Source organism: Dreissena polymorpha, chromosome 10, assembly GCF_020536995.1.
Source record: "Dreissena polymorpha isolate Duluth1 chromosome 10, UMN_Dpol_1.0, whole genome shotgun sequence".
Classification (NCBI taxonomy): domain Eukaryota; kingdom Metazoa; phylum Mollusca; class Bivalvia; order Myida; family Dreissenidae; genus Dreissena; species Dreissena polymorpha.
In genome coordinates, this window is record NC_068364.1 from 74,483,135 (window position 1) to 74,499,430 (window position 16,296).

Below are 16,296 nucleotides of genomic sequence, written 5' to 3' on the forward strand. Positions count from 1 at the left end.
TTTTAAAGCTAACATATTAAACAAGAGATTGCCAAGCAATATTGTCCCCTACCGGTGAAACTCCACCATTGTCAGATTTTTTATTATTTGTTGCCATAGCAACCAGAATTCTTGACGTAGGAACAAATTGAAATGACGCACAGTCGCACATAATCTCCATATTACTATCTATCCATGTTTCAAGTTTCATGAAAAAAAATATGAAGAACTTTTCAAGTTATCGCAGGATCCAGACAAGTGTGACAGACTGATGGACTGACAGAGCGCAAACCATAAGTCCCCTCCGGTTTCACCAGTAGGGGACAATAAACAGTTTACATGCCGAATGTTAAGGCTAGATTTAATACAGTATTCGGTAGACAAAACAGCGTCAGTTTAACAGGATGTGAATATATGTCTGAACGTCTTATTATGCGACACCTATTAGAAGTGGACGCCAGCCAATTAAGAGCCAAATACAGTACCAATTTGTGCTTTATTTTATATATTAACCAACAATCATAATGGTGCTTTCCACTGGCATTTTGCAAGATCAGACATTACATCAATATATTTCATGATTTTTTATTCAAAATGACATTGCTCAAATTAAAAACAACACAAAAATATGTCAACAACTAAAATTGCACAAAATTTGTACCATGGGTTTTAATGTTACTAACAGAATTGTGGAAAATATGACACAAGGCTGAATTTCAATACTAGTTGTCACGAACAAAATTTCTGCATTAATGATTTCCTACAGAGTATGTATATTGAGCTGTTGAAGCAATGCCTATAAGTTGAAGAGAATTTAGTGCACACAGTACGGCAACAGACAACCAAATGCAACTTTAATGCTTCCCATGTATTTGCTGCATTAAAATTACAATTTTGACTCTCATATATTAATTCAACCAAAGTCAACACATTTACACATTACGTAAGATTTAGCAAAATAATAAATACCTCTCAAAACATGTACAAGAAAAAGTTAATAAACATAAATAATACACATTTTCAGTCTTTACCAATAATTTTTAAGCATATAAACAACATGTATGTTACGTTTATAAGAAAATACAACATGCAATAACTCCCATTTAAAGCAATCAAATCAAAACATTTCGCATTAACCTTCCAGGTTAAAATGACATTCACAATTTTAAAATGCATTATGACATAAAATACGAAAGTTAAACTCCAATGGTAAAATGATATCTGCTAAATATTTTAGCTTTAAATAGTGCGAGTACGGCCAAAATGACACTTATTTTCAAATGACTTTATAGAGACATGCTCTGTGTTACATAATTAATATTATAAAAATATATTAAAAGTTGTATCAATACAAAAAGCGAGCACTAAAACTGCAAAAGTCATAAATAATTAATTAAATAACTGTATGTCAGTAACAAAAACAACAACCAAAAAATATACAAATCTGACCAGCTTTCACACAAAGTTTTGTATTTACTGAGCATTAATTAATTAATGTTCACAGATTTTTCTTCCCATTTATTTGAGATCTGTCTGCTTTTTATTCATTACTTCCATCCTATTTCTATCCACCTTTTACTCATCTTTAAGACGTTTTCCCAATTTACGCTTGCATTTATTTTCAGTTCTTTCCTTTTCTGTTCGTATGTAATATTTGTTTGTTTGGTAATTTCTATTTATATCTACATTATGCTACATATCACTTAATGTACATGTTATTGTATCACTTTACTGCCTTAAATATAACCATGATTTCACTCTATATCACTAACATAAATAACCATTTCTGTACAGAACTTTTATAACATTTAATCTCACTGTGTTAAATATAAATTGTTGGTCTTTCAACTGCCTGCCAAAAGTATAATTTAGAACAATCATAAATAATTCTTAAACAAGACTATTGCCAAGCAATATATGTCCCCTACCGGCTCCACCATTGTCAGATTTTTTTTATTTTTTATATATATATATATATATATTTGTTGCCAAAGCAACCAGAATTTTTGATGTAAGAACAAATGAAATGACGTGCATATTGTCCGTATTGCCATCTGTACATGTTTCAAGTTTCATGAAAAAATATGAAGAACTTTTTAAGTTATCGCAGGACCCAGAAAAGTGTGACAGATTCACAGACTGACGGACACACAGAGCGCAAACCATAAGTCCCCTCCCGTGAAACCGGTAGGGGACAATAAAAGAATATACAAAAGATTGTCAAAACATCTTTTGAGAAGCTTAATTAATTTAAAACAAGGGACAAAATTGTCACAAAACCAGGTTTTCATTGTGAAAAAAAAATCTGATAAAGGGAGAAAACTCAAACTGAACTTTTGAAATGACCAAAAAAAATTAACCCCCTTTGTAAGTTTTTTTTTTTTTTTTAATCTATTTTTAGTCGTGGCGACCTTGACATTGGAGATATTGACGTGATTCTTTCGTGGGACACACCGTCCCATGATGGTGAACAAATGTGCCAAATGATTTTAAAATCTCACAATGAATGACATAGTTATGGCCAGGACAAGCTCATTTATGGCCATTTTTGACCTTTGAACTCAAAGTGTGACCTTGACCTTGGAGATATCGACGTAATTATTTCGCGCGACACACCGTCCAATGATGGTGAACAAATGTGCCAAATGATTTTAAAATCTGACGATGAACGACATAGTTATGGCTCGGACAAGCTCATTTATGGCCATTTTTGACCTTTGAACTCAAAGTGTGACCTTGACCTTGGAGATATCGACGTAATTATTTCGCGCGACACACCGTCCAATGATGGTGAACAAATGTGCCAAATGATTTTAAAATCTGACAATGAACGACATAGTTATGGCCCGGACAAGCTTATTCCGCCAGCCCGCCAGCCAGCCCGCCAGCCAGCCAGCCCGCCCGCATTCGCCAATCTAATAACCAGTTTTTTCCTTCGGAAAACCTGGTTAAAAATACATCATACACATTATAAATCAGTTTTGATGATAAGTCATTTAATTATCAGTTTGATGATAAGTCATTTAATTATCAGTTTGATGATAAGTCATTTAATTATCAGTTTGATGATAAGTCATTTAATTATCAGTTTGATGATAAGTCATTTAATTAACAGTTTGATGATAAGTCATTTAATTATCAGTTTGATGATAAGTCATTTAATTATCAGTTTGATGATAAGTCATTTAATTAAGTGTGACGAGTATACTTTTTTTATTTTAAGAAACAATACTTGGCAGAATGACATAATTTGCGAACTAAAATAAACTATGATTTTAAAATAACTGTTTCTTATCAGTGATAAACTTTTTGCAGCTGCCAAATCTGTAACACTACATTGAGTATCCCGCTGTTTTGGACCACAATAAGTATTTTGTCTTTCAAAACTTGTTCCACTTTCACACATGCAGAACATTGAAAATGACAGTTTCTCCCTTTGCAATCAAAACAGCTCCAAAGTTTCTCATTAGAATTACAACTGTATGCCTCTTAATTGTTTACCATCTATGTCAAACACCACAAAAGTGATTTAGTCTTTGCTGACATTTCGATCTTTAAAAAATTCCTATAACAAAGGGAAGTTACTAAGACTGCACTTCTTCCTTGATCTTCATAATCATTTCAGTTGCCTCCTCTGGACTATGATTTGCCGCTGACACTTGAGATAGATTAAGTGGAAGGTCACCGCCACTGCTTCTGGAAAAGACATAAACAAATGTTCAATCTATATATAATTTTCACAATATATTTCAAGCAGTAAATGAGGAAATATCCATAACTTAAAATTGGTAATTTTCCGTTTTCACAATTGATTGATTTAAGAAATAATCCAGGTAAAAGAAATTGATTTTTAAGGACACCCGTGACGCTGATTTGAACTTAGCCTATGTGTTATCAATAGAAACATTCTGACAAAATCCTCAAGATCGAGTCATAAATGTAGCCTCTAGAGAGGGTACAAGGTTTGACCTGGTGAGAATTTTTAGCTGAAATAGGGGTAAAAAGTATACTATTTTAAGGGGGGAATGGGGCCGAATTTTCAGCCCGAAAAACGACCAAACGACGGCCCTGAAGTATTTCCCAAAATGTTGCATTACCTGCGCATTATTGCTGGATTTCCCCCATAGACCATCTGCTGCATACTGGCCAGGTGTTTGTTGTAGGCCGCCATCCCAGACTGCATTTGCTGGGGATCAATCTGCGGATACATGTGTTGGTACAGGAGATACTGATTCACCAACCCCTGGGAAGGTGGGTGACCCTCCATGGGTGGTCGAGGCCCTAAACGGACCCCAAACATTCCACTTTGAGCATGCCCGTTCCTAAAACTATTGCCATCATCATTCCCAGCTTTGTTCGCGGCGGAAGATTGTGAATGCGAAGCCATCCCTTCAGAGTTTGGAACTTTTCGTTGCATCTCGCCCCCTTTGACAGTAATTGCGGTCGTCAGCAGAAGTTTCTCTTGGGGAAAGTGCACATCCCCGGATCTGTTCTGTAGGCTGCCACTGTCAGAGTGGAGAATGTTTTGCAGGCAAGGGTGGCTACTCATCAGAGATTGTCCAGTGGGCGGAGCGTTGCTATGGTGATTGCTATGGGCGTTGCTTGTGGGACTGTGGACCGGGTAGGGCTTCTGTGGAACAGACAAAACTACGCTACCACCAGGGGTGAAACTGCCACTCCCATTCAACTTCATTACCATATCTGTTTCCATTGCACTGGGACTGGCAGAAGATGATTCGTGTTTGATTAATGTAGCCGACATATGATTCTGCTGAACATTCTGGAACGGGGACGGACCAGCCGTCATCGTTGGAAATGCTGAATGAATCACTGCAGGCATAAAGTGAGGACCAGATTTCAGCTGGGCAAGAAGCTGGGGGTGAGACTCACCAGCCGACTTCAGCTGGGCAAGAAGCTGGGGGTGAGACTCACCAGCCGACTTCCGGATTTGCTCAGCTGTGGAACCTCTAAAACTGCTCCCCTTCATCTCTCCTTCGTCCTCCCCATCTACAACCATCACCTCGCCATGCATCCTGTCATCGTTCAGGCTCAGATTCTCCATCTGTTTCGTCTCTTCAGTGCCGGCCTGCGGGGGCATCAATTTTCTGAACTTGTCAAACTTTTTGTGGAAAATCTCCTCACTTGGAGGTGCCTCCGGCGACTTGGACGCTCTGTTACTATAAGGGCAAGTAACTCTGTCGTTCATCCTAGCCCGGTCCCACACGGAGTTGTCTCCCTGTATAGGTAGGGAATCCTCAGCCGGGGCGGTGACAGAGAGTTTTGGGGGCTCCATGGCCTCTTGTCGACTCCCCAGGTTGTGGCCCCAGGGGGTAGCCAGGGGCACACGCAGATGGGACACAGGGTCAAAGGCACTTCCGTTACTCATTGGAAGTTTCTGCCTCTGAAGAAAGAACATCATGTTATATTTGAAGATGTTACAGTATATTCAAAGATGTTATGGTATATTCAAAGATGTTATAGTAAATTTAAAGATGTTATAGTACTGCACATTTAAAGATATAACAGTATATAAAAACATGTTACAATATGTTCCAGGATATTACAGTATATTTAAAGATGTTATAGCATATTCATTGATGTAACTGTATATTCAAAGACGATATGGTATAATCAATGGTGTTACAGTATATTCAAAGATGTAATTGTATTTTCAAAGATGTTATGGTATATTTAAAGATGATACAGTATGCTCATAGATGTTATGGTATATTGAAAGATGATATCGTATATTAAAAGATGTGACGGTATACTAAAAGATGTTGGCTTTATTAATAGATGGTACTCTATATATAACTAGAGCTTTATCACAGACGTGACGAATACCCCCACATGCCGCATTGACACATAATATTTTGCATGTTGTCTTCACAAAAAAACAGCGGACACCATGCTCAATTTTTACAACGCACTAAGTGACCCCTTGACCTAGTTTTTGACCTAGAAAGGCCCATGTTCTAACTTGGCCTTAAGATCATCTCCATAAAACTTGTGACCAAGTTTGGTGAAGATCGGATGTAAACTACTTGAATTAGAGAGCGGACAACATGCTGAATGTTAAAAAACGCACTAAGTGACCACGTAACCTAGTTTTAGGCCCAGAATGGCCCATGTTCAAACTTGTCCTAGAGATCATTTAGATAAAACTTGTGACCAAGTTTGGTGAGGATTGGATGAAAACTACTTGAATTAGAGAACGGACAACATGGTGAGGTTTAAAAGGCACTAAGATACCCCATGACCTAGTTTTTGACCCGGCATGACCCATATTCAAACTTGACCTAGACATTATCTAGATACAACTTCTGACCTAGTTTAGTGAAGATTGGATGAAACTACTTGAATTAGAGAGCGGACAACATTGTGATGTTTAAAACGCACTAAGTGACCCAGTGACCTTGTTTTTGACCCGGCATGACCCATATTCAATCTTGCCCTAGACATTATCAAGACACAACTTCTGACCAATTTTGGTGAAGATTGGATAAAAACTACCGTAATTACTCAATGTTTTCGGACACTCTAAGTTTTCGGACACCCCGTTTTTTAGCAAAAATAATTATTTTTCGTGACTTAATTTTCGGACACACGAGTTTTCTTCCATAATTAATGTCTCTAAGTTTTCGGACGGTCTATTTTACAGCGCTATTTTACCAAATTTCGGTCCTGTTTTCGATATCTAATGACACTTCGATCATGGGGTTTTAAAACAACCAGATTAACATCATAAAACATGACAGGTGCATGCCTGAGGGCAACGGACCATTACATTTGTGTTATAGGGTAAATAACCTTGTAAACCGGTATGAATCAATGGTTTCGCCCTATAGCATACGCGTTATGACAATTACCAGGGGTAGTGCCAATTAACATGAGTGAATCCACATGAGTGAATCCTTTGTCTGTGGTTAAACCACGTGACCTATATATCGGTCAGCTTAGCAATAAGTGACGTCACAGCAGAACTGTGCTATTATTTACCGCAATGGTACTTCTCCTTCTCAGTAAAATAACTGACAAATACTAAACGTTTCAAAGTGTGATGCTCCCTATTGCAAGTTTGACGAACAATGGAAGGTGTAAGACAACAACTATCGGAAATGAACAAACAAAGAATTCATTGTTTGCTTTTTTGCGTTACAGGTTCATACTAGCGAGTATCGGTACATCACATGCTCATCTTTGAACTCGTTGGTCAAAGAAATACCTTGTAGTAACGATCTGTCAAATAAATTAAGCATTTAAAATTATTTAAAATGCAATGCAAACACATATAACTGTAATTTATACTATACAGCATGGTATTTTACAAGCGCGTGCTATTACCCGTAGTCGTTGATACAATTGACGCTATTTCGGACACTTAAATTTTCAACTCTAAGTTTTCGGACACCTGTATTTTGTGAATACTTTTAGTATCTAAGTTTTCGGACACGAAAAAAAATAATTATTTTTAAGTGTCCGAAAACATAGAGCAATTACGGTACTTGAATTAGAGAGCGGACAACATGGTGAGGTTTAAAACACACTAAGTGACCTCGTGACCTAGTTTTTGACAAGTCATAGCCCATGTTCGAACTTGACCTACACATCATCTAGTTACAACTTTTGACCAAGTGTGGTGAAGATCGGATTTAAACTACTTGAAATAGAGAGCGGACACCATGCTCAATGTGTAAAACGTACTAAGTGACCCTGTGACCTAGTTTTTGATCTGGCATGGCCCATGTTCGAACTTGGCCTTCAGATCATCTAGATAAAACTTCTGACCAAGTTTGGTGAAGATCGGTTGAAAACTACTTGAATAACAGAGAGGACACCATGCTGAATGTTAAAAAAAGCACTAAGTGACGCCGTTATTTAGTTTTTGACCCAGCAAGGCCCATGTTCGAACTTGGCCTTAAGATCATCTAGATACAACTTCTGACCAAGTTTGGTGAAGATCGGATGAAAACTACTTGAATTAAGAGCGGACAACATGCTGAATGTTTAAAACGCACTAAGTGACCCCGTGACCTTGTTTTTGACCCCGCAAGGCCCATGTTCGAACTTGGCCTAGACATCATGTAGATACAACTTCTGAACAAGTTTGGTGAAGATAGGATGAAAAGTACTTGAATTAGAGAGCGGACACTTAATACGGACCGACAGACAGACCGACCGACCGACAAGTTCACTCCTATATACCCCCCTAAACTTCGTTTGTGGGGGTATAATAATGTTACAGTATATTCAAATTTGTTGTAGTATATTGAAATATTTTACGGTATATTGAAATATTTTATTGTATATAAATAGATATTAAGTTACTTTCAAAGATGTTACATTAAAAATATAGAGGATCAAGACTTTCATGACATATAGTGTTGCAAGGGCAGCTATTTTAACATTTAAGTTACATACACTTCTAAATTAAATTAGTGAATTGGACGATTCAACAAAACATTTACAATTCCAAATTGTATGACATTTGCATGCACTATAATATGGTGTTTGGTGTTTCATTTTCAACCCTGATTTTAAATCACCAGATTTGTGCAATATCAAGCAAATTTTGACTGTGAAGGAACAGTTGATTGATAATAGTCATTAGACACAAAGCCTCTGATACAGAGTGTTAATATGTGTCTGAAAAAAGGCAGGTTTTATCAGCCTAAAGAAGTTATCCTTTGAAACTGACTTTATGTCTTAAACACTGGTTTCCAATAGACTGGTCAAATCAGCTGTTCAATACCTGGGCTACAAGAAGTATTTACGTTTCTACAATTATTAAACCTTCCCATCACCACCAATTGAACAGATAAACCAAGTCCAATTGAATGACAATATGTCCTACTTTACACTCGGGTTTAAATTAAACAGACCTTTGCCTTAAATTTAACAACCTTAAAATAATTGTTTCTAATTCAAAATATCTTCAATTTATTTTCATCACTGAAAACCTGCATACACATTTTGCTCTCAAATTATTTTCAGGTCAAATGTCAGGTCAATTATCAAATTGTTCTTCGAAACTGCTTGTCTCATTCATTCTGAAAACTGCACCCAACTGTCTGAAATCTCTTAAAGCAAATGAAATCTGTAGAAACAGATTTTTTTCTCCATACATTATGGAAAAGATCCCAGTCTGCTATTTGAACACTTCCAACCATGAACATGTCATATGAATAACATTATATTGTTTGTGCAAATTTGAAGTTATTACCTGCATGTCTTCATGAGCCAGGGGTGACCTCTGCTTATCCATCTTTCTGAACAAGGCTGCATCGGGGAGCTGAGATAGGTAGGCTGGATGCCTGTCAACCAGAAGGGACTTCTTCTTCGCGTGAAGATTATAAGACGCCCCCACGCTCCCGCGCCGCATTTCTGCCGGCATTTGATATGTCTGTCCATCCGGGCTGAGGTACTCGTGTTCCATGGTTCCATATTGCCGCGAATGCACTCCATTCACAGTATCCGTGTTGACGTGGAAACTGGCACAGCGCGGTCGCATTTGAGACGCATCCTCCGCTCCGAAGGAATCAGACCTGGGCCGGGACGGTGAATTTGGCGAGGAAACAAACGGCTGAAGCATGTCTTTATGTATTGGGTGTGACGGACTCGTCCTTGAACTGCATGCACTGGAATCTGGCGTGGAAATCGGGATGAAGTTTCTGTTGATGAACGAGTATTGCTCTTCCAGGATAGGCAAGGGAGATGAAGCGTTTGAGTTATTCACAGAGCATGGCATGCTATTCACGTGAGTACGTGACTCGAGCCTGTCACTCAACTTGCCAACAACTTTTGATATATAATCTCGGTCCATGGTGTAGCGTCTACGTGAGCCTTCCTCGATAGTGTGAAGTCGAGGGCGTGAGATCTGCGAGTCTCGGTCCAACGTATGGCACCTGCGCCGCGGCTGGTCTGATACCATGCCGTAGTAGCCTGTGTCCTCGCGATAGAAAGTTCCATACGGCGTCTTCAGAACAACCTGCGCAGGCTGACTGCCGCTTGCGTCGGGGTATCTCACAGATGGGTGGATTAGAGAGTTGTTGCTGTCGTACATGGAAATGTCTTGTGTGGAACACGAGTTGTATGTTGTCACTGACGACATCGAGTCTGTAGGCGTGGAATCACCTGATCTGAAGAGGCAAGAATAAATGTTATAAATAATAATAAGAAGAAGATACTAAAGATAAGATTAACAAGATAATATTAATCCTTTACTACTCACATTTGACGACTTGTTGCCATAAAACAAACAAATTAGATCTAAGACCTTACTTACTAGTGTCGATTCTCCCAAATTTAAAATCCCTAAAATTGAGCCGGGTGGCTGGGTCCACAGACCTCTTAATGAGAAAACCCAGAGCTTTAGCTTTATGTATTTTTTTATAGTCTTTCTAGTTGCAATTTCTGGTGATTTCAGTGCGATTTATTATAAACCAGACCATCCGTATCACAGCATGTTTATTTATCATTCTATAAAATTGTTAAAAAGAACATCCAAAATAAATTAAAATTGACAAACAATTTTGTATCTGAAAATGACAGTCCGAAAACATGTACATGTTTTTCACATGAAATAGAATAAGTATGCATGTTGATTGACTGCAAAAAATGAAAACGCGAAAATTACCTAATCAATTTATAATATGGTTGACATATTGCTTTACAATATGTTATTGCAGTGCTTTACATTGCTTATTGATCACTTAAAATTGCAAGATGGCGGACATTTGCAACATTCGCAGGCTGTATCTGTTAAAGTTGTTTGCATATAGCCATTTTCACTTTGCCCTTCTGTGACATACATTATGTGAGTCTAGGGATGCAAGAGGTTACAAAAATCATTAACCAGTTAACCTTTTTCCGTAACCGGTTATTAACCGGTTAACTGAAACGCCTTAAGTAGTTAAAATGATTTATAGTACGTAACAAAAGTCATACCGTTCGAATCGCGCTGTAGAAACAAAAGTAATTTCAAATTTGAAATCGCTTGCGTTGATAACATGCCAGTTTCATAAGAACATGTACTATACAATTTATTTTAATAATTGTGTAAATGTATGCAATATATTTAATTTATTTTTCCTGTGCAAATGCATAGGAGAAAAAAAATAAAGAAATAAACAATGTTTATTTTCACGTGTTATTAACTTATTTTTGGTTTGGCCGCTTATATTATGTTCGCGTCGTATCGCTCACAAAAATGGTGTGTTCCTTTGTTCATTCTGTTTAATTTATAAAACTCAAATTGGCTTAATATAAAAATGTGTTTTCCCTTTCCGACGTTAAGTGGGTAATGTGTGTTCAGCGAATCCGCATCTCTTCTTATTCGATAATTGCATATTTTGTTGTTTGCATTTTATCGTTTGTAGCCGAAGTAGTATCGTTTGATTTTTATTATACAATGAAAAAATGTGGGTAAAATAAAGGACACAAATGCAAATTAAATTAATTTTGAAAGAAATGTAAGTTGAAAATCTAAGATAATTAGTACATTTATTTAATAGCGAAGTAACTAAGTATTATGATCTCAAATACTGATATGTTTGTTTACGTTCCAAAGCGCACACATTTTAAGCATTTACACAAATACTTAAGTTAACGGTTTTACTTTTTAAATATTTTTAATTGATCTTTAATTTTTAATTAGTTAATAATTTGATTTCTTAAATAAAACTTCGGACGGAAACGGTGGAATCGTTCCACGTAAATTATCATAATGATATTAATTTTTGATAAACAAAAACAACGTTAACTGGTCAAGATTTTAACTACAAATGCAATTCTTGATAAAATTGTTACTTTTAAACATGGTATTTTTGCGAGCAATCAGTGTTGGATATTGGTTAACAAAAAATCAAAATACGCCGTCCAATGTATCAAATGTTTTTTATCTCGAGTTCATTAAACGTATTAATTACGTATTCGAGTTCCGACTCACCGCACTTTGCTAGTTAAATTTTAGCGAGTCAAAAAACAATAGTGTAAGTTATCAAAACGTACCCCCTATTTGTATCACAAAGGTATTGATTAATTACTTTATTACCTTGTTGACACGTTATTTATTACCGTCGATGGTGCGGCATGTTGTTCTAACTAGTCACCAGCGCAAGTAAGCAGTATGTCACACGAAAAATGTGAAATCATACGAATCATTCTTTGAAAAAAAAAACATAATTAAATATTTTTCCAGGTTAACCTTTTCCCGAAAATGTAACCGGTTAACTGGTCATTTTGGTAGGTTAACCGGTTAACCTCTTGCATCCCTAGTTAATAGTAACCGATGTGTATCTCGTATTTCTCCTGAGGCATGACAGTACACAAAGTCACAAAGAGTATGTTCATATGTGTTTTGTTCTGAGAAAACTGGGCTTAACGCATGTGCGTAAAGTGTCGTCCCAGATTAGCCTGTGCAGTCCGCACAGGCTAATCAGGGACGACACTTTGCGCTTTTGTGGCATTTTTAGTTTCAAGGAAGTCCCTCCTTACCGAAAATCAAGTTTAGGCGGAAAGTGTCGTCCCTGATTAGCCTGTGCGGACTGCACAGGCTAATCTGGAACGACACTTTACCCACATGCATTATGACCAGCTTTCACAGAACAAGACACATATCTTTGAAATCAAGAAATCGTCGGAGACGGGTGATGCTCCCCAAAGTTTTTTTTGTCACAATATTGCACTATATATTCAGATAAAAGGAAACGTTTTGAGGGGCATAACTTTGGACAAAATAATACAATGGATGGTTTAGCAACTTAAAAATTTCAAAGGGCCATAACTCTCTAAATAAATCATCTAACCAGAACCCACAAATAACATGCGCATCTCCTCAAAGTAGTTAAGCTTCCCATAAAGCTTCATTGAATTCCAGTCAGTAGTTGGGGGACAAGAATTGCACTATATGTACAGTTAATGGAAAATTTCAAAGGGCCATAACTCTGTGAAAATCATCCGACCAGAACCGGCTGATAATATGCACATCTCCTCTTGGTAGTGAAGCTTCCCATAAAGTTTAATTGAATTCCAGTCATTAATTGCTGAGAAATAGCCCGGACAAAAATTGTGCACGGACAGACGCACACACACGCACGGACAGACGAAGCGGCGACTATATGCTCCACCCAAAAATTTGTTGGGGGAGCATAAAAATCATCTGACTAGAACCCCCTGATAATATGCACATGTCCTCTTAGTAGTAAAGCTTCCCATACCATAAAGTTTCATTGAATTCCGGTCATTAGTTGCTGAGAAATAGCCCAGACAAGAATTGCACTCAGGCTTGGCGAAATTGCCGGTCCGCCGGTCCTGACCGGCAGATTTCAATTTGGTCCGGCAGGTTTAACAAGAATGTCGGTCCTGGTGACCGGCAAAATGTGAAATGATTGCAAACAAATCTTTTTTTTTCAAGTTGAAAATTCGAAGAGCAAATCGCTTACTACATCATGAAAATGAAATCGCTCGTTGTTTTGATGTTTGCTGTAGGTTTGTTACGTACAATTAGCAAATCCAACTTGTTACACAACACCTACTTTAAACTCGTTTGCAAAATCGCCAACTGCGTTCTAACAAAAAAGATCTTGATAGCTTTTACATATTTTTCGAGTAGGATAAGGACAATAAAATATGGTATCGTGATCAACACAACCATATGCATACGCCATTTTTCATAAGTGTAAAGAGTACAGTGCATTATGGGGCAGAGCTTTCATTGGACGAGCGAATTTAAATTTAGATTGAATGCAATACGATACATGTACAAAGAAATGTTTTTATTGCATCATATGCAGTGCCATGTAAAAAAACGTGCTTCCCGGGGACTTTCTGATACTGGTCAAAAATGAAAATGAATCCCTGTTAACAATTACACTGCGTTAGCATGTAAATAAATCGTCTTTTTTATTTAATTAATTACTAGTAAACGTTCTGAAAAATGAAATGCCTTAATCATTAAATGTCAGGTAACGTGTTTTGTACTGTGCGCAGTATATTTTAACAGCCGCTCCAAACTGCAATCATATTAAAGTAAGAATGTTTAAATCGTTTCGAATAACTTAAATTTGATAATTATTCGGCTTGCACATACGTTATTGAAATTATCGCACCGAACCGTTCTAATAGGGAATACATGTAATAAAAACTGACACGCGAATTTTTCACAACATGATTGACATTACACAACCGATTAACACCAATTAGCTGCCAGTGTAACCTCTAAGCGATTAAAATCAATTTAAGGGCCGGTTGAATAAAGAGATCAAGATGTGATCGCTGCCATTTTTGAATTTTCTAGTTAAGTTGTTGTTGCTTTACGGTCCGGCTAAATTTTCTCCGGACCGGCACATTTTCTGAAATGCCTGTCCGGATGACCGGCAGATTTTTTCTAATTTCGCCATGCCTGTGCACTATATGTACAGTTAATGGAAAATTTCAAAGGGCCATAACTCTGTAAAAAAATTATCCGACCAGAACTGGCTGATAACATGCACATCTCCTCTTGGTAGTGAAGCTTTCTATCAAGTTTAATTGAATTCCGGTCATTAATTGCTGAGAAATAGCCCGGACAAAAATTGTGCACAGACGGACACACGCACGGACAGACGAAGCGGCGACTATATGCTTCCACCAAACAGTTTGGGGGAGCATAAAAACTAACTAAGCATAACTTGCTTAATTAGTTTTTGGATAAATACACGAGAGTCTTAAACCTCTGAATACTATTGAATAAGTTATTTGAAATACTTATTTCAAACAAACTGGCAGTTCATTTGATTTTTGAACATATCAGATCATGCAATTGAATGAACATCATTATTTCAGCTAGCAAGTCTGTTAATGAGCTCTGTCCTACTGACCTGCCGTCCCCCTCCCCCTGGTCTAAATCTTCTCCCTTGTCACCCTGGCCTGAAACAGAAAACATTCACTCCAATGAGAAGCAAACCATAAACAGCAAGTTTGTTACCGAAACTGACAAACTATGAAAACTAAATTAAAAGGATCATATCTGCTTAAAGGACGACAAATCACATCCTAAGCAATTTGAATCAGTCACTGACAGGGGTGTGATTTCTAACAACCACAGGTACAAAAATCCCCCTACCCCTCTCAGAGCTACCGTTTCACACTCACTAAACTCTTCATTTGTATATGTACAGAGAGTAAATAACTTTTTTTAAAATTATTTAATATTAAAAGGGAGGAAAAAGAGTGAAAGGACAAGTAATAACACTCCTAGTGATATACGCACCGACGGTCTTCTCTGAATGCAGAGTATTAAGTGTCCGTAGGTCGGTAGTCTTCATGAGTAGCTTGGCAAACAGAGTGTTGTCCTCAGGGTGGTTGGTGTTCACCATGTTCTGAAGGCTCTCTGTCAACTTGCTCTGGATCCTCTCCACCTGATCTAGCTGGCGCAGGCCAGGACGATCTACAAGAATAGGACACCATTCTTATTAACCCTTTCACCCATAAGAAGCAAAGCGAAAATGGCTTTTGCAACCAGCATAAAACCAGCAACTCGCAGTCAGTTCAGGTTTTATGCTGTTTGCTGCTCATCAGTAACTAAGGGTTCGAAATGAAGCCGTTAAAACTTGAATTTAGTAAGAAAGGTTTTTAATTAAATGTAACTTTCTAATGGACTACAAATGCATAAAAACATCTATGTGGGAAAGGGTTAAAGTCGATGCTTTAAGGTGAACATTCCCATAACGAAAATGAAAAAAAATATTCAAAGTGTCTTCATGGAAAACTTCATTTTGTGTGCTTAACCTTTACCTCTTAGATACGCATTTTACGAGCTTTGTAGTCCCTTAGAAAATCAATTATATGAAATACTTTAGAAACAAATAAAATAATTAAGGCTTCATATCAAATCTTAATATACTGATGAGCGGCAAACAGCATAAAACCTAAGCAAGTGACTGCAAGCCTGTTCTGGTTTTATGCTGGTTGCATATAGCCATGTTCACTTTTTTTTGAGTGGGAAAGGGTTTAAATCAATGCTTAAACGTTAATATTTGAATTTAGAAAATGATGACAATTAAGAGTCAGAACTTTTTGTCAATTCGCTGAGTGCTTATTAAAATAAGTCACCATATTTGTCTACTGCAACAGGTAAAGATATGCACTTGATAGAAATGCAAAAAATATAAGTTTGTAGCTCCATTATTTATGAAAAATTGCCGGCACCATAAGCACTGCCAGAAGGCTCATTGAGTCGCCTTCTGAGAACACTGGGCATAATGCTTGTGCGTAAAGTGTCGTCCCAGATTAGCCTGTGCAGTCCGCACAGGCTAATCAGGGACGCCGCTTTCTGCT

The 16,296-nt window shown here is 37.4% G+C and overlaps 1 protein-coding gene across 16 annotated transcripts in view; it reads right to left on the reverse strand.

Moving 5' to 3' along the window:
• Window positions 1–2,935: 2,935 nt before the first annotated feature.
• LOC127848902 (uncharacterized) overlaps window positions 2,936–16,296 on the reverse strand; it is a 54,783-nt gene continuing 41,422 nt past the window's right edge. For 15 of the 16 annotated variants that reach the window (XM_052381576.1, XM_052381592.1, XM_052381589.1 and 12 more), the window contains 5 exons: window positions 15,230–15,406; window positions 14,838–14,886; window positions 9,203–10,118; window positions 4,077–5,380; window positions 2,936–3,675 (listed from right to left, as the gene is read on the reverse strand). In XM_052381576.1, coding sequence (XP_052237536.1) covers window positions 3,564–3,675; window positions 4,077–5,380; window positions 9,203–10,118; window positions 14,838–14,886; window positions 15,230–15,406 — 2,558 coding nt within the window. In that variant the 3' untranslated portion in view covers window positions 2,936–3,563. The remainder of the gene's footprint in view (window positions 3,676–4,076; window positions 5,381–9,202; window positions 10,119–14,837; window positions 14,887–15,229; window positions 15,407–16,296) is intronic. The other variant, XM_052381577.1, reaches the window with a different exon arrangement.